Below are 19,633 nucleotides of genomic sequence, written 5' to 3'. Positions count from 1 at the left end.
TGGTTCCCATTTGGTTATTTTTTTGGGAACCAAATACGAACGTTCTAGGAACGTTCTCTGTAGGTTTTCTTTTTATAACCTGTAGAGAACCTTCCCAGAACGTTCCCTGGAGGTTATTTTTAGGTTCTATTTTTATAACCTAAAGAGAACGTTCTGGGAACGTTCCCTGCAGGTTGTTATTTTATAACCTAAAGAGAACCTTCCCAGAACGTTCCCTGCAGGTTATTTTTAGGTTTTATTTTTATAACCTAAAGAGAACGTTCTGGGAACGTTCCCTGCAGGTTGTTATTTTATAACCTAAAGAGAACCTTCCCAGAACATTCACTGCAGGTTATTTTTAGGTTATATTTTTATAACCTAAAGAGAACGTTCTGGGAACGTTCTCTGCAGGTTATTATTTTAATATCATACGTTCGCAAGCATATACATGATTTGTCATAAATTTTGAATAAGAACCTTTTGAATAAGAAACAATATCAAGACTGTAAAACTCCTCAAAAAACGCGCACACACTCAAACCTGACTGCACATCACATTTTTGACTTAATTGATTCTGCTTTTATTCCGGAGTCCCTTTTATTTTATTGCTCCGGAGTCGCATATCAGTTAAAAAATGCGCGGCGCCAGGGAGGAGCTAGGTGGTGCTGTAGCTCCCCCTATAATAGCCATAGCACCTGCCCAGCACCCCCAAGAAATGTCTGTATTTTTTTTTATATTTATATTTTAATATCATGTTTAAATAGTCTTTTTCATGTTGTTAAAAATAGGAATTAAATAATAATTTAAAAATCGCGAGCGGGCGGGCGCGGTCGCCGTGAGCGCTGAGCGAGCAGGAACGAGTAACGTAGTGAGTTGTCGTCGAAAAAGATGGATAAAGCAAAAAAACTGTCGGGGACTAAAAATAGAAAGAGAAAGAGGGAAAAGGAGATGGCATGTCAATTCATGCGACAGCAGCTACTGTAAGTAAGTGGATGGTGAAAGGCAACAGGTAGGATTTAAAGTGTGACGTCCAGGCATGTAGGTTACTGGCCATCGGGACTACCGGGAGATTCCCGGTGGGCCGACGTGCTTTTTGGGCCGATACATCTCATACTTTTTTTTTGTCTTAACGGCCCACAAAACTCGTACATCGGCGGCCCATTCGTTTTGTTTTGCTTAATTGGCGGCGCTGGGTTTGTGCCGGTGTAATGCATTGGTTAAAAAAAGTCAGCATTAGTTTTTTTTTTCTGACGCCCCATGAAACACGTAGATCAGCGGCCCATTGGTTCTTTTCTTGATTGACACTGGGCTGGCCCAATCACAACTGCACTCAAAAAAATACCTCATCAGTTGAATGTATATTAATCATGTGGCAAATTTCCACATAAAATTACTACATTAATAAAGCTGTTTGTAATCATGTCTGTCGGATGTAATCAAACTGTTTCTATCTGAATTATCACAATTACATTGACCTAATGTAAATTTTTTGAAAATCAAACTTAACAGTATTACATTGACCTAATGTAATTTTTTTGAAAATTAAACTTAACAGTATTACATTGACCTAATGTAATTTTTTTTTAAATTAAACTTACTGTATTACATTGAACTAATGTAATTTTCCTTGAAAGTCAAACTTACTGTATTACATTGAACTAATGTAATTTTTCCAGAGTAAAATATAACTTATGTATTACACTGACCAATGTGTTTTTCTATAGGTCTAACAGAATGGCAAATATTCAAAATTGACTATATTGTGCTGATCATAGAATTGCTTCCATGCATGTCTTTCACATTGTTGCATACATTAAAAATATGCCATTACAGTATGCACACCAAAGAAGCAAACAAATCAAATAGCAAGTCAAACAGTTTATTCATTTCATAATGCTATAAACAGTTATAACAGAAATGCAGACAAAACACATCATGTAAAAAAAGAAAAAAACTGATCTACTCAAACATCTTCAGCTAGCCTTTGTCCATCCAGATTCAGTTTTTGAAAGACCTCGAAAGTATGCTGCAGGTTGGATGGGTACCTCAGATCCAGAGAATAAATTATGTCCATAAGCAAAGTGATGGCACACAGCACAGTCTGAATTTCCTCGAGTACATCTACTCCCTGAATTACAATTGACACTTCTTTTGGTGGTTGTTGTGCACCCTCCGCATGGACCACACAGATCCCATAGGACCATCTCAGCTTGCTTTCTCAGCCTTCTCACAATCCTTGAAATTAGAGAACACAAGAAACACAAACAGTGTGTGTGTAATGGTCAAAACAACAAAACATCCCACTAAACTTGCATTACAAACAGAAATAAATAAATAAATATATATATATATATATATATATATATATATTAATGTTTTAAAAGAAGTCTCTTCTGCTCACCAAGGCTTCATTTATTTAATCCAAAAACAGCAATATTGTGAGATATTTTTACAATTTAAAATAACTTTTCTTTTTGAATATATTTTAAAATGCAATTTATTTCTGTGTTGATAACGATGAATTTTCAGCATCATTACTGCAGTCTTCAGTGCCACATAAAAGCTTTTATAACATTATCTTCTACCGTTTGGAAAGAAATTAATAATTTTATTCCGAAAGGATCCATTAATCAAAAGTGACAGTATAGACATTTATTATGTTATGTTATTAATATTATGTTTATTCTATTTCAGATAAATGCTATTCTTTAACTTTCTATTCATCAAAGAATCGTGAAAAGAAATTGTACACAACTGCTTTCAACATTTGATAATAATAAATGTTTGAGCAGCAAATCGGCATATTAGAATGATTTCTGAAGGATCATGTGACACTGAAGACTGGAGTAATGATGCTGAAAATTCAGTTTTGATCACAAGAATAAATTACAATTTAAAGTATGTGGATCCTGGATATGTGGATTACTGTTTTTGTGGTATTTTGGATCAAAAGATAGCCTTGGTTCTACGTCAGAGCATCGGAGCGTCCCCGAATCTTTCTCCAGCTTCCTTGGCAGGGCGGCGGGAGCGAATTTTGCCGCTCTCGCCGGCGGCGATGTAAACGTACAGTAACTCACCCTCATGTTGTTCCAACCCCGTAAGACTTTCGTTCATCTTCGGAACACAAATTAAGATATTTTTGATGAAATCTGAGGGCTGTCTCACTCCTTTATACGCTTCTTTGTAATTGAAACTTGCCAGCCCAGAAAGTTAGTAAAAACAATGTTTAAAATAGTCCAAGTGACTACAGTGGCTCAACTTTAAGTTTATCAAGCGACACAAATACTTTTAGTGCGCAAAAAAACAAACAAAAATAACAACTTTATTTAACTATTCCTTTTCTTCTAAGTGGGCCTCTGAGTGAGTTCATGTAGTGTAACAGCGCAGCGCTTCTGGGTTGTACGTCAGAACGTAGGCTCACTATTGGCTGACGCTGGTCATGTGTGTGATGCATGTGACATACAACACATAAGCGCTGCGTTGTTGCACTATGTGAACTCACTCAGAGGCACACATAGAAGAAAATGAATAGTTGAATAAAGTCGTTATTTTGGAGTAATGACTGAAGTCGTATATTGTTTGCGCACTAAAAGATGCTAAAAATTTGCGTCGCTTGATAAACTTAAAGTTGAGCCACTGTAATCACTTGGACTATTTAAAACATTGTCTTAAATAACATAGAAGCTTATGAAGGAGTGAGTCAGCTCTCAGATTTCCTCAAAAATATCTTAATTTGTGTTCCAAAGATGAACGAAAGTCTTATGAGGGCTGGAACAACATGAGGGAGAGTAATGGGAGAGTAACTACTGACAGAATTTTAATTTTTGGGTGAACTAACACTTTAATATTAGAAAAAAATACACAAAAGTTAAGAAATAGCTGTTCATGTGTAGAAATTGGATATATTTACATGTGTTTAAGCATAGCTTAAATATTACATACCTCATCCAACACAGCCAAAATGTTGTGTATCTTTATTTGAACAACTCCTTGGGCACTGCGGAAGAGACTTTGATGAGCCTGCAAGCAATATGAAAATGAATGTTGATTTAGTTAATCATTAGTTAATCATGTGAATGTGTTCTTAATCCATGGTCATAATAATTGCATTGTAGCTGCCTCATAATACATTCCTGAGGTAAATAAGGAAAAAAAAATAAATAAAAAAATGACAGTCTCAGCTGCTTCTCGACACTTTTACTTTGTTATACCCATTCATAATCATATGAAAGAGGTCCAGTCGACCATCGTAAGTGTTGACTGATGGTGACACGGTGCGCATTTACCTCTCTATGGGTGTTCCATTATTCCCTATGCCTATGCCGTCCGCAGCATGGTTCGCAGTGCCCTTCGAACTAAATATGTTTGCTCCCTTTGGATTCGAATCTCACTCAGATGGCGGAATGCTAATATTACGTCCACTACGGTCGATTTGGAACGCACTTCGAATCACTCCGGCGACTCATTACTGAGTAAAAGATTCGTTCAAAATGAACGACCCATCACTGGGGTAGATTGTATATTTTTACATTTAGATATATCATTATTTGTTATATATTACTGAATTTATGCTTTTAAAAAAATATGCCGCAGAATGTGACGTCATATCACGACCGTTGCAAAGTGCGGAGAACTGTCAGTAATGCGATCGCTTCCTTACTGTATCACCAGAAAATGAGATTCTTATAGTTTAAACAATACACAAAACACCTCAGAATACAGACAATTGTAACATCTCACAGACTTAAAGCTAATGGTAAAACTACTGATTTCAATGTCAACGGAAATGTTTTTTCCACCATAGAATACAGCTTCGCCTAACAAAGTGTACAAAGAGGGGGTAAAATACTTATTTTAACTGTGACTGGGTAAGAAATTGCATTATTATTGTTAGAAATGTCTTGAATAACGTTACTCACCCAACTTTAGCAGGATCCGGCGAAAGTTCTCGACTCCAATGGCGGCACAAAAAGTTTCTCGAACAGTATGGAGCTATTCTTGTGCCAATAAAAATGAACGTACATTTTCAAGAAACTAATGAAAATATAAATTGAAACTGAATAAAATATCTTTGAAACTGAAAAAGAATAACTCGCTGGCAAATTTATTGACTTCGTTTTTAATACACTGCATGTTTTGCTAACTATTTCTCATATTTCTTTCGCAGATCTAAACTTACAAATGCGCTTCCAGAGTTTTCATTTACGCTTCTGGTTTTTTCGTTTACGCTTCTGAAGTTTTCGTTCGCAGTTCTGACACAGACCTACCGTGTGGGCGGGCTTAACAGCGGTTTGCTCTCATTGGCTAGTGAGATTTAGATTGACGGCTCCTTGAACCGGAAGGAGAGACTTCAGCGGCGCGAATTTTGGGTTCTGTGTGACAGTCTAACAACAACAGTAGAGTAAAACACTAACGTTATATTAAAGCACATCAACAGTATTTAGAAAACCGAGATGAGTAATCAGGAGCGGCACGGAGCGTCATCAACATCCTCAACTGCAGGGCATTCGAGGCAGCCCGAGGGAAGTTTAATATCAAATCAATAGACAAATCTAGAAACAAGTTTTTTTCTGCTCTCTATCCAAGTTATGTCTTTATTTAACGTTAGATCGTTCATTAATGATCTGGGCTGCGTTTCTGAAGCATTGCGAGGTAACGATTGTAAAGTACATTGATGGCTGGTTGTAAGTTATGTTTAACTGTTACCGTGCTTTTGTGAAATGCAGCCCTGGTAACTTACTTCTTAAAATATTTTTTCTTGAATCATCTAAATCATCTTCTTTTGTATTTAATAACAGTGTTGTTAACCGTTAAGTAAATTATTCTATCTTTGTGATTGTCCATACAAAAATAAAATCTTATTTTCTTTTGATATTACTTTTTAGGGCCAAAGAGAAATGTCACTTCTCCAGGTAGGCTTACATCCATTCATGTTATTCTATAGAATGCATAATATAACGAACTTGGGTAACTTTTTAGCTGTTTTTTAATACGCAAGGGATTTTATTAGATTTTATATGTCTAACGTTACCCTGTTAAACTTGGCAACATCAGCATGGAATTATGTAGTTACCCTGATATGTAAGCTAACCAGGCATTGTTTATACCTGCAGGAACAAGTGCAAGAAGATATCTTACAGCGTATGCTAACCAAGTTTAACTTGATTTGTCGGAATGAAGCTATAGATTTGGATTACCTCCTGGATGTTGCTCAGCAAGAACTTGCTTTGGCTATTAATGCATCAAATCATGTTAACATACCAGATAATTTAATTAGGGGTCTACAGGAGTTAATCAACGTCGTTAATATATCTCTGAATTTGGAAGAGACTTCAGGAAATGCATCAGAAATTGTAACTTACACCTGGGGAAACATGGGACGCCCACGTTTGGAAATCAGCAGGGATGACCTTAACCCTTAAAGAGTTTCTGTATCTTGGGGGATACAGTCATTTAACAGGCTGTAGGGGGAGGGCTATGGGGGGAGGGGCATTATGTGGTTGTAGTTGATGAGAAACACTGATGGGGTGATGGGTCATGTAATCAGGTCATGTGACTTTATGCCAACATTCCAAACATTTGTATCAAAATCCAAAATGGCAGCATACATGGACAAAGACACTGGCCATGAGGAAAGTGTTTTTATATTTTTTACGATTATGATATTTTAGAGTGATTTTGTTTTAGAAAATAGTTTTTTAAGGATAGTTTTACATGTTCTTGTGGATATTTGTAAAATAATCTTCTCACAACTTTGATTATCAGGCATTGAATGTCTGTATCCTGGGGGATACATCGCCCATATAAGGGTATTTAACAGGGCTGATCACTCACAGATAATCTTATGTTTTGAGGCCTGTTCTCTACAGATATTGAATAGGATAAAGTTTTTTCTTTAACTTGTAGTGTAGTGTAGTGTAATGTAGTGTAGTATAGTGTAATGTAGTGTGGTGTAATGTGGTGTAGTGTAGTGTAATGTAGTGTGGTGTAGTGTAATGTAGTGTGGTGTAGTGTAATGTAGTGTAGTGTAGTGTAATGTAGTGTAGTGTAATGTAGTGTAGTGTAGTGTAATGTAGTGTGGTGTAGTGTAATGTAGTGTGGTGTAGTGTAATGTAGTGTGGTGTAGTGTAGTGTAGTGTAGTGTAATGTAGTGTAGTGTAGTGTAATGTGGTGTAATGTAGTGTAGTATAGTGTAATGTAGTGTGGTGTAATGTGGTGTAGTGTAGTGTAATGTAGTGTGGTGTAGTGTAATGTAGTGTGGTGTAGTGTAATGTAGTGTAGTGTAGTGTAATGTAGTGTAATGTAGTGTAGTGTAGTGTAATGTAGTGTAGTGTAGTGTAGTGTAATGTAGTGTGGTGTAGTGTAGTGTAGTGTAGAGTAGTGTAGTGTAATGTAGTGTAGTGTAATGTAGTGTAGTGTAATGTAGTGTAGTGTAGTGTAATGTAGTGTAGTGTAGTGTAGTGTAGTGTAGTGTAGAGTAGTGTAATGTAGTGTAGTGTAATGTAGTGTAGTGTAATGTAGTGTAGTGTAATGTAGTGTAGTGTAGTGTAGTGTAGTGTAGTGTAATGTAGTGTAGTGTAGTGTAGTGTAATGTAGTGTAATGTAGAGTAGTGTAGTGTAATGTAGTGTAGTGTAATGTAGTGTAATGTAGTGTAGTGTAATGTAGTGTAATGTAGTGTAGTGTAGTGTAGTGTAATGTAGTGTGGTGTAGTGTGTAGTGTAGTGTAGTGTGGTGTAGTGTGTAGTGTAGTGTAGTGTAGTGTAGTGTAGTGTAATGTAGTGTAGTGTAATGTAGTGTAGTGTAGTGTAGTGTAGTGTAATGTAGTGTGGTGTAGTGTGTAGTGTAGTGTAGTGTGGTGTAGTGTGTAGTGTAATGTAGTGTAGTGTAATGTAGTGTGGTGTAGTGTGTAGTGTAGTGTAGTGTGGTGTAGTGTGTAGTGTAATGTAGTGTGGTGTAATGTAGTGTAATGTAGTGTAGTGTAATGTAGTGTAATGTAGTGTGGTGTAGTGTGTAATGTAGTGTGGTGTAATGTAGTGTGGTGTAATGTAGTGTGGTGTAATGTAGTGTGGTGTAATGTAGTGTAGTGTAGTGTAGTGTAATGTAGTGTGGTGTAGTGTGTAGTGTAATGTAGTGTAGTGTAGTGTAGTGTGTAGTGTGTAGTGTAATGTAGTGTAGTGTAGTGTAGTGTAATGTAGTGTGGTGTAATGTAGTGTAGTGTGGTGTAATGTAGTGTAGTGTGGTGTAGTGTAGTGTAGTGTAGGGTTGTGTAGTGTAATGTAGTGTAGTGTAGTGTGATGTAGTGTAGTGTAGTGTAGTGTAGTGTGGTGTAGTGTGTAGTGTAATGTAGTGTAGTGTAGTGTAGTGTAATGTAGTGTAGTGTAGTGTAGTGTAATGTGGTGTAGTGTAGTGTGGTGTAGTGTAGTGTGGTGTAATGTAGTGTGGTGTAATGTAGTGTAGTGTAGTGTAGTGTAGGGTAGTGTAGTGTGTAGTGTGTAGTGTAATGTAGTGTAGTGTAGTGTAGTGTAATGTAGTGTGGTGTAATGTAGTGTAGTGTGGTGTAGTGTAGTGTAGTGTAATGTAGTGTAGTGTAGTGTAGTGTAGTGTAGGGTTGTGTAGTGTAATGTAGTGTAGTGTAGTGTGGTGTAATGTAGTGTAGTGTAGTGTAGTGTGGTGTAGTGTGTAGTGTAATGTAGTGTAGTGTAGTGTAGTGTAATGTAGTGTAGTGTAGTGTAATGTAGTGTAGTGTAATGTGGTGTAGTGTAGTGTGGTGTAGTGTAGTGTGGTGTAATGTAGTGTGGTGTAATGTGGTGTAGTGTAGTGTGGTGTAATGTAGTGTAATGTAATGTAGTGTAGTGTAATGTAGTGTAGTGTAGTGCAATGTAGTGTAGTGTAGTGCAGTGTAGTGTAGTGCAATGTAGTGTAGTGTAGTGTAGTGCAGTGTAGTGTAATGTGGTGTAGTGTAGTGTAGTGCAGTGTAGTGTGGTGTAGTGTAGTGTAGTGCAGTGTAGTGTAATGTAGTGTAGTGTAGTGTAGTGTAGTGTAATGTGGTGTAGTGTAGTGTAGTGCAATGTAGTGTAGTGTAGTGTAGTGCAGTGTAGTGTAGTGTAATGTAATGTAGTGTAATGTAGTGTAGTGTAATGTAGTGTAGTGTAATGTAGTGTAGTGTAGTGCAATGTAGTGTAGTGTAGTGCAGTGTAGTGTAGTGTAGTGTAGTGTAGTGTAATGTAATGTAGTGTAGTGTAATGTAGTGTAGTGTAATGTAGTGTAGTGTAATGTAGTGTAGTGTAGTGCAATGTAGTGTAGTGTAGTGCAGTGTAGTGTAGTGTAGTGTAGTGTAATGTAGTGTAATGTGGTGTAGTGTAGTGTAGTGTAGTGCAGTGTAGTGTAATGTGGTGTAGTGTAGTGTAGTGTAGTGTAGTGTAGTGTAATGTAGTGTAATGTAGTGTAGTGTAGTGTAGTGTAGTGTAGTGTAGTGTAGTGTAGTGTAGTGTAATGCAGTGTAGTGTAGTGTAGTGTAGTGTAGTGTAATGTAGTGTAGTGTAGTGTAGTGTAGTGTAGTGTAGTGTAGTGTAGTGTAGTGTAAAAGTTGTCATATGAACTATAATAAAAAAGAATACATTGCAAAATGTTACCCTAAATGGGCAACGTATCTCGGGAGATACAGAGTGTAACTTAGAAAATAAAGGTCATATTTTGGAAAAAATGCATGAACTGTGTCATTTTAGTCTAGATACATACAAAAATAACAATGAATAATTTTTCCATCAAATTTATTTATGCTTGCCCCTTTAAGGGTTAAAGAACTTCTCACTACTGCTCTTCCTGTTGAAACTCTTGCACAGCTCTGTGGTGTTTCAAGAAGAACAATGAACAGAAGACTGAAGGAGCAGTCCCTCTCTGTCAGAGGCTGCTATTCCAGCATATCAGATAATGAACTTGATCGTGTGGTGAGATCAATAAAAATAAGAATGCCCCATGCTGGTTACAGGCTAGTGAAAGGAGAACTTTTGGCTAGAGGACACCGCATACAATGGCACAGGGTGAAGGCCAGTATGCAACGGGTGGATGGAGCTGGAATTTTGGCCAGAATGTTCCAGCTTGGTTTTGTAGCTCGTAGAAGTTATTCCGTTCCTGCTCCATTGTCCCTAGTTCATGTGGATACCAACCATAAACTAATCACGTGAGTATTTGCACTCTAAATTTCACTTGCATGCACACACATACAAAAAATATTGCTGTCTTCACACAGTGATGCGTCCATATGTACACAAAACAAATAACTTAAAATAAACAGCATAGTTGGATCTGTATTTGTCTTTAGATTCAACATTGTGATATTTGGTGGGATTGATGGATTCTCAAGGAAGGTACTGTTTGTCAAACTTTGTATATGGTCTGTTTTTAAACTCAAAAGGTTATAATAGTTGCCAGATTTGTCACTACAAATTGGTATCAAAAGTAAATGTTCTGTTATAAAATATAAAAATCTTTTTAATTTTAGATCCTGTATCTTGATGCTGCTGCAAACAACAAAGCATCGACTGCTTTCTCATTTTTTTTGGAGGGTGTCCACAAACATGGGTGGCCGTCGAGGTAAAAATTATCTTTACTACATGACATGTTAGTCATGATGATTTATCAGTGTTTGAACCTATGAATGAGACCTCTTCAAATATTTTGTCAGATCGCCTCTTTGATAATTCGCACTTAGTGATTATCGCTCACATGGGCGGGCACTGATTTGCTTCAGATTTCAGGCTTTTGTCAGCAGTCTCCACAAAACTGAAAGTGATAATCAGGGCTAAAAACATCTGTGTGCTTGACAATAAACATACAATTACAGGAACTTGTAAAAAAGTTTGTAAATCAATAACGCCATGCATGCATGTTGTCTAAATCTTTTCCAGAGTACGTGGTGACCAGGGAGTTGAAAATGTGGACATCGCTCGTTGCATGTTTTCAGTACGAGGAACGGGCAGAGGCAGTTTCATTTCTGGAAAAAGTGTGCATAATCAAAGGTACAAATCAAATCATTAAAAGTTGCATCACATGCTCTTATTTCTTGTGGGTCACAGTCACTTGCCTTACAAATGATGCCACAAACAAACATCTCTAATTTAATCTCAGCAGAAACCACTCGAGTCTAATGTTGAAACTCACTAACAATGAGCAAATTTATTTTTCAAATCTCCCCTGATTCAAGGGGTGGTCACACTACACCGTTTGTTATATTGACTTCCATTTATATACATTCAGTTGTGGGAGACTGAAAATGTAAGCACATGCAAAGAATTTTCTCAAATTGCTGCATGTGCAGCTTTAAAATTGGTGATCTTTCAATTCAGTTTAGAGGTCAGACCATGACATATCTTCGAAACCTGAACTTTGTAATGCAGCAATATGAGAATTATTTGCTTTTTCTTTACTATTTTGTAAGCTATGATTTGTGCATACTTGTGTCTTATTTTAGAATCGAGCGTCTGTGGTGTGATGTTTGGTCAGCCGTCTCTTGTAAATATTATGAAGTCCTGCATACAATGGAAGAAGAGAGAGTGCTTGATCTATCCGATGAGCTGCACCTTTTTTGTGTGCACTATGCAATTCTTCCACGGTTAAAATCGGACCTGAAGGGCTTCACGGGGAGCTGGAACAACCATCCGATCAGAACAGAGGGAAATCTTTCACCAGAACAGCTTTGGTACATCGGAATGTTACAGACACCAGTGGATGAGCCAGATATAGAGGTATGCTTTAAGCATCTATGCAAAGTTAGAAATTCTGTTTTCATTTGCTCAACCTTAAAAGGTATTTCAACTGAAAAAATAAATGCTCATGTCGTTTCATACCCGTAACTTTCATCCATCTTCAGAACACAAATGATCTTTTTAATGAAATCTGAGATATTTCTGTCCCTCTATTGACAGCTAAAAATAACTACCACTTTCAAGCCCTGGAAATCATGTCAATTAAGTAATACATGTGACTCCAGTGGTTTAACCTTAATTTAATGAAGCGACTTGACTGCTTAGTTTTTCAGTTCTTTACTCTTCATTTGACTAATGTAAAAGTATTCAGTTGAAGACCTGATTTAATTTTAGAGCTATCAAAGATAAATGTATTGTAAATTGTAATGTAAATGTTATAAATGTTTTTATAATTTACACATGCTTTTATTTTTTCAGATAGCTGAATAATTCATGCTTTTCCACTTTTTTGGCACTGCTATCTTGACATAACAAGAGGGCTCTCAACTCTGGTCCTCAAGATCTACTTTCCTGCAGAGTTTAGCCACAACCTTGTGTATTTGATTAAGGTTAGAGCTAAACTCTGCAGGAAAGTGGATCTTGAGGACCAGAGTTGAGAGCCCCTGCAATTGAGACTCATTTCAATGCCTGGTATAAATAGGGCCTAAAATACATTTAGGCTAATAACTATCAGAATTTTCATTCTGGGTGAACTAATAATTTACTTAAATATAGCTTCTTTGGGATAAGATCATTTACCAGTTTATCAAACTAAATAATTTAGGTCAGCCTTAAGTTTTTATAATTAAAAGCAGTTAACATTGTAAAATAACACTGGTTTCTTTTTTCAGGTGGTGGAGCAACTTTTTCGAGAGGAAACTGCTGATACTGACCCAGAGGATGGTGTGGTGGTGCCAGAGATCCATTGCCCTTTTTCTGACCAAAAACTTGCCGTTCTGCGTGGATTGATTAATCCCTTGACATCACCATTGAATGACAGGGAGCTCTATGTCCAGACACTTGCTATCATCAAAAGATTGTGCTCTATTTAACATTTAAATGTTTAAGTAAAACACTCACAAGTACACATGCAGTTTTGTCAGAATTTTAATTAAAAAAGAAAATCAGTTAATTTTATACAATGCTGTAAAACATTTAAACATTCAGAAGCATGTAAAGTTATTAACATGTTGAACATTGTCTCTTTGAATTTAAAGATTAAATTAAAACTATTGAGAGAAATTCTATGTGGGCTATTCTATGTGGACTCACAAGTACACATGCAGTTCTGTCAGAATTTGAATTAAAGAAAATCAGTTAATTGCCAATAAAACATTTAATTTTATACAATGCAGTAAAACATTTAACTATTCAGAAGCATGTAAAGTTATTAACACGTTGAACATAGTCTCTTTGAATTTTAAAGATGAAATTAAAACTATTGAGAGGAATTCTATGTGGACATTTGAGTTCATTTTAAAATCTACACCCTATAAAAGCAACCTCCGTGTTGCACTGCTGTTTTCATTATTTCTTTAAATTCATTACTATTTGACAGATGTGCAGTGGGAAATGTAATGGTTTGGGTGCATGCACTGATGATTGGATAGCAAAGTGTGTGGCTTGGCAGTCGTTGCATACAAGTGTGGTCAAACTGAACAGTAATTTTAAAGGCCTCTCTCTCTGACAGAAGCAGGTGCCTATGCGCTTGACCAGTCAGCCACTGCATCACCTGTGGGACAGAGAGTGCTGCCTCATCCTGAGCATCTCCATCTAGGGCAGTAAAATATACAATGTTTTTAATAACCATTTATAACATCACAACATTTTGTAAATTGTACCATTTGTAATTTATTTCTGTGATCAAAGCGGAATGTTCAGCATCATTACTTCAGTCTTCGGTGTCACATGATCCTTCACAAATCATTCATAATCATAATGTTAAGCTATGTTAACTTTTTCCAACAATAATAATCTGAAATGTTTCTTAAGCATCAAATCTGCATATTAGAATGATTTCTAAAGAGTCATGTGACACTGGAGTAATGATCTGATCAATCAGTTATCAGCCATATTTTGACAATGTTTTACCAGTGTAGAAATATAATAAACACCTGCATTAACACCTGAAATGAATACAAACTTACCTTCGAGCTCCATCAGAAAATCCTGGAAATGATTCAGTATTTGGACCTCTTTGGTATGTTTTAGAGTGCCACTCTCACTCATTTGTGGAGCAAGATGGGATACAATGTAATGAGAGTCCACCTGAAACACAACAAAAATGACAAACATTATATAAACAGCATCATGCAATACAAAGAAACAATAATTTAAGGATTACTGCTGTAACATCTTTTAAAACAGCTATGCAAAATAGAACTGGTACTTTTTTGAAACCCTATCACTTCACCTTATCATTACCACCTTGCACAACAAAGAGGCTGCGGCACACTTCCCTGTTCTTTTCCATAGTGTCAATTAAACGGTAAAGCTGTAAACCTTCACGGAGCTGCTGAAGCATGAGTGTTCTCCGAGCAGCAGCATGCATTGCAATCGCTCTTTAAAGAAGTAAAACAAAAATTTCAGTGTTAATGTTTAAACATTGTATTTTCTGTGGAAGATACATAAAATAAATTCATTTGAAAAATATTGCAGAGTAAAACCTTGTTATATTCTCCTTGTTGTCCTCATTTATAGGCCCCGTGTAGCCACAGTTGACAATCTGTTCACTGTAAGATGACAAGTCTGAGGCCTCCTCGATCTATAAGTAGAGGAAAATCTTTAAGTGTACACTTAAAAAAAGAATACATGCAATAGAAAGAAACTAAGATAATTTGTTTTCTGATACCATTTTAATCAGTGGTGAAAACTCAGCATCGTAAACGTTATCCTTGGTAGCGTTTTCAAGGGTTCCACTCAACAGAAAATCATAACACCAGTCCTGAAGAAATCTTGGAGCTGGGCCACCCTGTGCAAGGCTAACAGCAAAGACCTCCCCAGCAACTCTGTTGCAATGACAAGTAAACAAGAAACACAGTATAGTAGAATTTTACAATTTACCAGTTAGTGTATATTTGAAATTTACATGTTTAAATTACATTTGCTTTTGAAAGGATTGTTCAGCCTAAAACAAATGTTTCCTATTTAGATCCAGAAATGTACAGACAACAACAGCTGAGATTTTCTTTTTCCACAGAAAAAGGTGAGAGTGTGAAAAAATGACAACATTAATTTCTGGGTGACCTATTGCTTTGAGGAGAAACACTTACCGAAACAGGCCATTGTCAAGATCATTCAATGAATATTTTGGCATTTTGCCTTTGCCCTCCTCTCCTTCGAAGAGTCTGGTCTCTATGCCACCAATAAGTTCTATATATACAAAAAAATTATATATCTAACCATAACAAATTAACAAGAAATCAAATCAGTTTTTTGGTGCAGCATTTAAGATATGTTACAAAGTAAAATAATATAAAAATTCTGACCTGTCAGGAATTCTTTTCGTAGAGCACCTGTGTCAACTCCAGCCTCTCCTAAGAAAGTAATCTTTAAAGTGTTGACCGGGGAGCTGATCTTTTGTCGCCTCCAAAGTAACAGACCTCGTTCTACAAGGTTCATTCTGGACACACAGATGCTGAAATCCTTGGAGGTGTCAACTTGAGCAGCTAGCCATCGTAGGACATCCTCCTCACTGTAAATTGTTTTTATATTTAACTGTTAAATCTTTTAAATATTCAGCACGGAATGGTTTAGACAGCATGATACATAAGTTATACATTTTACAAGTAAATTATTACTTAACAATATTAATGTTACTTTTTTAAATGAAAGTACCATGACATCTCTTCATTTTGTGGCTTCATTATATCAGGGCTCCTTGTCTGAAGGGACTCTGAACTAGGAAGAAAAGCAACTTTGATAATATAATACTATTTATGTGAAGTAAAAATATTTAATTCAGTGCATTTATATGTAGCTAATTTCCATTAAAGTCTAATTGTCCATATAAACATGCTTTTGATTCAACAAGAAATGTCAAAATATACATCACGCATCATAAAATTAGACTGCAGTTTCTACACTGCTATGTGTATTGCATTACCTTTCCAAGTCACCACAAAAACTTGCATGGAACTCCAATTCCAGAAGAGGAAATGTTTTCATGCACACAGGACACTCTGCATCTGTCGACTAAAAAGCAAGTAATTATGTCAAATACTAAAAGCAGTCTGAAGGATGTTATCCCATGCCAGAAGTAAATTACCTTTTCCTCTATGGCTGGTGGTGAATTAGTTACCTGGTTATAGACAAAAAAATATATATACATGTAAAAAAACATTCCCATATGCAATAGGGGTGTCGCAATAAAAAAATCCAACAATATGTATCGTGGATAGTGACAATATGTATTGTGTATAGTTAGTCAGTGAAAGAGTGCAAGCATATTCGTTTAATTTAATTCTGTATTTTCAGATGCAGAATCATGAATACTTTTATTCTGGTGTCACTTTTGTCCTGTTCATTGGGTTTCTAGCACCAAGTCCAAGATATTCATTCACACACAATGTAATACCAAATTAAGCATTTTAATCAACAGTTAATTTATTGTTAACCTTTTACCATACATTTTGGAGTATCGCAATAATATCGTATTGTGATATGCATCGAGTCGTAACATGAGGGTATCGTTACAGCCCTAATGTGCAGCCTACATAAGTTACTTAAAAGGTAACCTAAAAAAACAACAAACAGATTTTACCTCTGGTTCCGAATCTGAGAGTGTCTCATATTCCAAAGTATCGCATTCCCTCACATGCAAGGCAAGAATTTGAAGTGGCATCATTTTAAAACATTTCTTGCACTCTGCTTTTGGCATTAGCGAAAATTCCTGTGCATCGGAGGGAAGAGGAGAAAGATCGAACTCATCCTGTAACGGTACAATATACAGCATAGTTTTCCCCCCTCCAGTTGCAGATCTGATGTTACTGCCACTGTATCCTTCCGACTCCGGGGGAACAAGATTCAGACGCCGCCTTCCCTGTCCACCTGAATAAAAATAACATATACATACATAGTGTATATATATATATATATATATATATATATATATATATATATATATATATATATATTATTATAAATCTTTTATACATCATCATATATATATCATCCTTTAAAAGTCTAACAAACTGCTTTATGGAAAAAAAAAATAATATACCCTCACAAACAGAAAATAAACTGTAAAAGAAATAAATTAATCAAATGAATTAACCTGATAATCATACTAGTAATGCACTGATATTAGTCAATAATAAAGGTATTTTGATGATACTGGAGGTTAAAAACACGTATTTACTCCCTCGTAGCATTCTTAACCAGACTTTTTGATAGTCAAATGCAAAAATTTTTGTCCAAATAGCAAAAGTGTGAGAGGAGTAATGTGTGTTTTTTTTTTTTAACAAAAAAAGTCTCATTATATGGACATGATCAGCATTTTTGTAATATTTAATTATTTCGCTGTTCATTCTCAGGTATTCACTTTGAATTATGATGTTTAATTGCTGAAAAAATTATGATGTTTAATTGCTGAAAAAAAATTGCTGAATAGTTGCCGACTATACCAACCTATTTAAACGTACATAAACAAATATATACATGAAACTAGTTGCATTGTGATTCTCTGAATCTCTGTAACTTGCACTTAGAACTTGTAGTGGTGTCCAAATAGTACCAGATGCCTTGTAGAGGAGCCATCCTCCAGATGCTGACTTCATTTTGGGGTAGGTATCACAAAACAAGCTGGAAACCTAAAATCCACAATTACAAAAAATTATTATTACAAATAAAGTTATTCTATGCATCACCTATGAATGGATATTTTATGCATTACCTCTGAATGAGTCAAATCATCAGTCATTGACAGATGTCGTTTCCCCAGTCCAGCCTGCATGTGTTGCAGCTCCTCCGCTGATGAAGGGGTCATTTCTACATTTTTATTTAAAAGGAATGCTGAAAACACAAATGGTTTCCAAGCTTTTATGAACTTGGCTGGTTTACTACAGCTGGGTAAACGCCTTTTGGACCCCCGCTTAAAAAATCCTGGGAAAGACCTTCAAGAGACGATTAAATCAAAAGTTAGTAACTCAAAATATGTACAGTAGAACAAATATATACATTCTGTGACAGATTGCTTATGCTACTCTATGTAGGCTTATGTAAGTTGCTTTGGATAAAAGCATCTGATAAATGCATAGGCTACATGTGAGCAAAACTGCATTGCAAATAGTAACTGTCACTGTTCTCAGTCATGACCGCAAGCTGAAACCTGGCCATCTCTTGGTCCACAGTCTGGCACTGTCCTGAGCGCTGCCCCTGATTCTGACTCTGCCTCGTGCTGGTTTTACCCAGCGACTGGTTGAGCACCTCTATGATGTTATGTATAGCTGATGCAGCATCTGCTGCACCAACATTTGAGCCTTGCTGCAGAATAAAGATCAGTCTGAGATCTTTGCTTAAATTACATCATGTAACATCATAGAATGCATCACATATGTTGGGGTATAATAAAAAATGTTGGGGGTAGCAATCAAAGTACTCAAACTACAAAAATTGCACTGCAGATATGTGAATAATAAGAATAAACACGTCAAGATCGATCTACTAGACATAAAGACATAGCACGCAGCTAACTTGGATAACGTTAGCTGCTAGAGAGCAGAAAAAAACTTGTTTCTAGATTTGTCTATTGATTTGATATTAAACTTACCTCGGGCTGCCTCGAATGCCCTGCAGTTGAGGATGTTGATGACGCTCCGTGCCGCTCCTGATTACTCATCTCGGTTTTCTAAATACTGTTGATGTGCTTTAATATAACGTTAGTGTTTTACTCTACTGTTGTTGTTAGACTGTCACACAGAACCCAAAATTCGCGCCGCTGAAGTCTCTCCTTCCGGTTCAAGGAGCCGTCAATCTAAATCTCACTAGCCAATGAGAGCAAACCGCTGTTAAGCCCGCCCACACGGTAGGTCTGTGTCAGAACTGCGAACGAAAACTTCAGAAGCGTAAATGAAAACTCTGGAAGCGCATTTGTAAGTTTAGATCTGCGAAAGAAATATGAGAAATAGTTAGCAAAACATGCAGTGTATTAAAAACGAAGTCAATAAATTTGCCAGCGAGTTATTCTTTTTCAGTTTCAAAGATATTTTATTCAGTTTCAATTTATATTTTCATTAGTTTCTTGAGTGAACAGCTCAGCTCTCAGTGACAGCTCTCAGTGACACGCGCAGTAGGCGGGGTCAGGCCACAAACGTAAATTTCAGTCATTGATCCAAGTAAATTCACTCTCATTACATGTACTACCTAGGTAATTTACATTTCTTCAAAAAAACAAAAATACATCTCCTTATAAATGTATAATATTTGAATTGATCTAAATAAGTGATTTATGTTCATCCAATGAATGCCCATGAGCACTTTTTTGAGTGTGTAAAGTATAGAAATATACTCTTTCAAGTATAGAAATTAGTACAAAATTAATTATGAAAGTTTCCTTTATTTTTCAGTGCATTTGTTTTACAATATATGGCTATTATCATGGGATTAATTAACTATTATTATGTAGTAGTGTAATGTAGACTGACACCAACTAAAAGAGGTTTGAAATTTTCTTTGTTTAATTTGCACACTGAATATGGGTTGGCGCTTTTAATTTTTAACTCTCAAAGTGCACCAGATTGATGATTGCCAAAATTGTTGCTGCATACCCCTCTGACACTGGGTAGTTGCGTCCCTGTCTATAGCCCTTGCGTTGAATACTTTTACATATATATACAGTAAATATATATACTTAGTCGCAGAACGAGTATAGTTAATGTGGGCATGTACGCATAATGAAACGCCCCAAAAT

At 36.2% G+C, this 19,633-nt stretch overlaps 2 protein-coding genes and 1 long non-coding RNA gene across 7 annotated transcripts; 1 reads left to right on the top strand and 2 right to left on the bottom strand.

Moving 5' to 3' along the window:
- Positions 1-1,844: 1,844 nt before the first annotated feature.
- LOC307154116 lies at positions 1,845-5,035 on the bottom strand. The gene is made up of 3 exons (XR_013820276.1): positions 4,899-5,035; positions 3,922-3,999; positions 1,845-2,214 (listed from the first exon to the last, which is right to left on the bottom strand). It is a non-coding gene; the product is annotated as an uncharacterized lncRNA (long non-coding RNA).
- LOC307154115 (uncharacterized protein) lies at positions 4,356-13,173 on the top strand. Of its 3 annotated transcripts, none has more exons than XM_079898889.1 (8): positions 4,356-4,489; positions 5,865-5,891; positions 9,774-10,160; positions 10,302-10,347; positions 10,482-10,573; positions 10,888-10,998; positions 11,451-11,724; positions 12,576-13,173. In XM_079898889.1, exons 1-8 carry the CDS (start codon positions 4,470-4,472, stop codon positions 12,774-12,776), a joined length of 1,158 nt encoding a protein of 385 aa, XP_079755015.1. In that variant the 5' UTR covers positions 4,356-4,469; the 3' UTR covers positions 12,777-13,173. The 3 variants fall into 3 exon arrangements, with proteins under 3 accessions (XP_079755015.1, XP_079755017.1, XP_079755016.1); XM_079898891.1 differs by having other exon boundaries at positions 4,373-4,489; positions 9,969-10,160; XM_079898890.1 differs by lacking the exon at positions 4,356-4,489 and adding an exon at positions 5,335-5,505 and having other exon boundaries at positions 9,823-10,160.
- Positions 12,823-18,688, bottom strand: LOC307154114 (uncharacterized protein; the record flags this gene model as incomplete). Of its 3 annotated transcripts, XM_079898886.1 has the most annotated exons (15): positions 18,494-18,648; positions 18,053-18,207; positions 17,618-17,837; positions 17,459-17,534; positions 16,487-16,773; positions 15,992-16,024; positions 15,830-15,918; positions 15,562-15,624; positions 15,213-15,418; positions 14,997-15,096; positions 14,576-14,732; positions 14,391-14,488; positions 14,138-14,285; positions 13,872-13,992; positions 12,823-13,497 (listed from the first exon to the last, which is right to left on the bottom strand). In XM_079898886.1, the coding sequence occupies exons 1-15, from the start codon at positions 18,560-18,562 to the stop codon at positions 13,208-13,210; spliced, it is 2,112 nt and encodes a 703-aa protein (XP_079755012.1). In that variant the 5' UTR covers positions 18,563-18,648. The 3 variants fall into 3 exon arrangements, with proteins under 3 accessions (XP_079755012.1, XP_079755014.1, XP_079755013.1); XM_079898888.1 differs by lacking the exon at positions 18,053-18,207 and having other exon boundaries at positions 18,494-18,683; XM_079898887.1 differs by lacking the exon at positions 18,053-18,207 and having other exon boundaries at positions 13,208-13,497; positions 15,544-15,624; positions 18,494-18,688.
- Positions 18,689-19,633: the final 945 nt, after the last annotated feature.

Source organism: Squalius cephalus (genome assembly GCF_949319135.1).
Source record: "Squalius cephalus genome assembly, contig: scaffold_70, whole genome shotgun sequence".
NCBI lineage: Eukaryota > Metazoa > Chordata > Actinopteri > Cypriniformes > Leuciscidae > Squalius > Squalius cephalus.
This window is presented reverse-complemented; position numbering and strand designations above follow the sequence as displayed.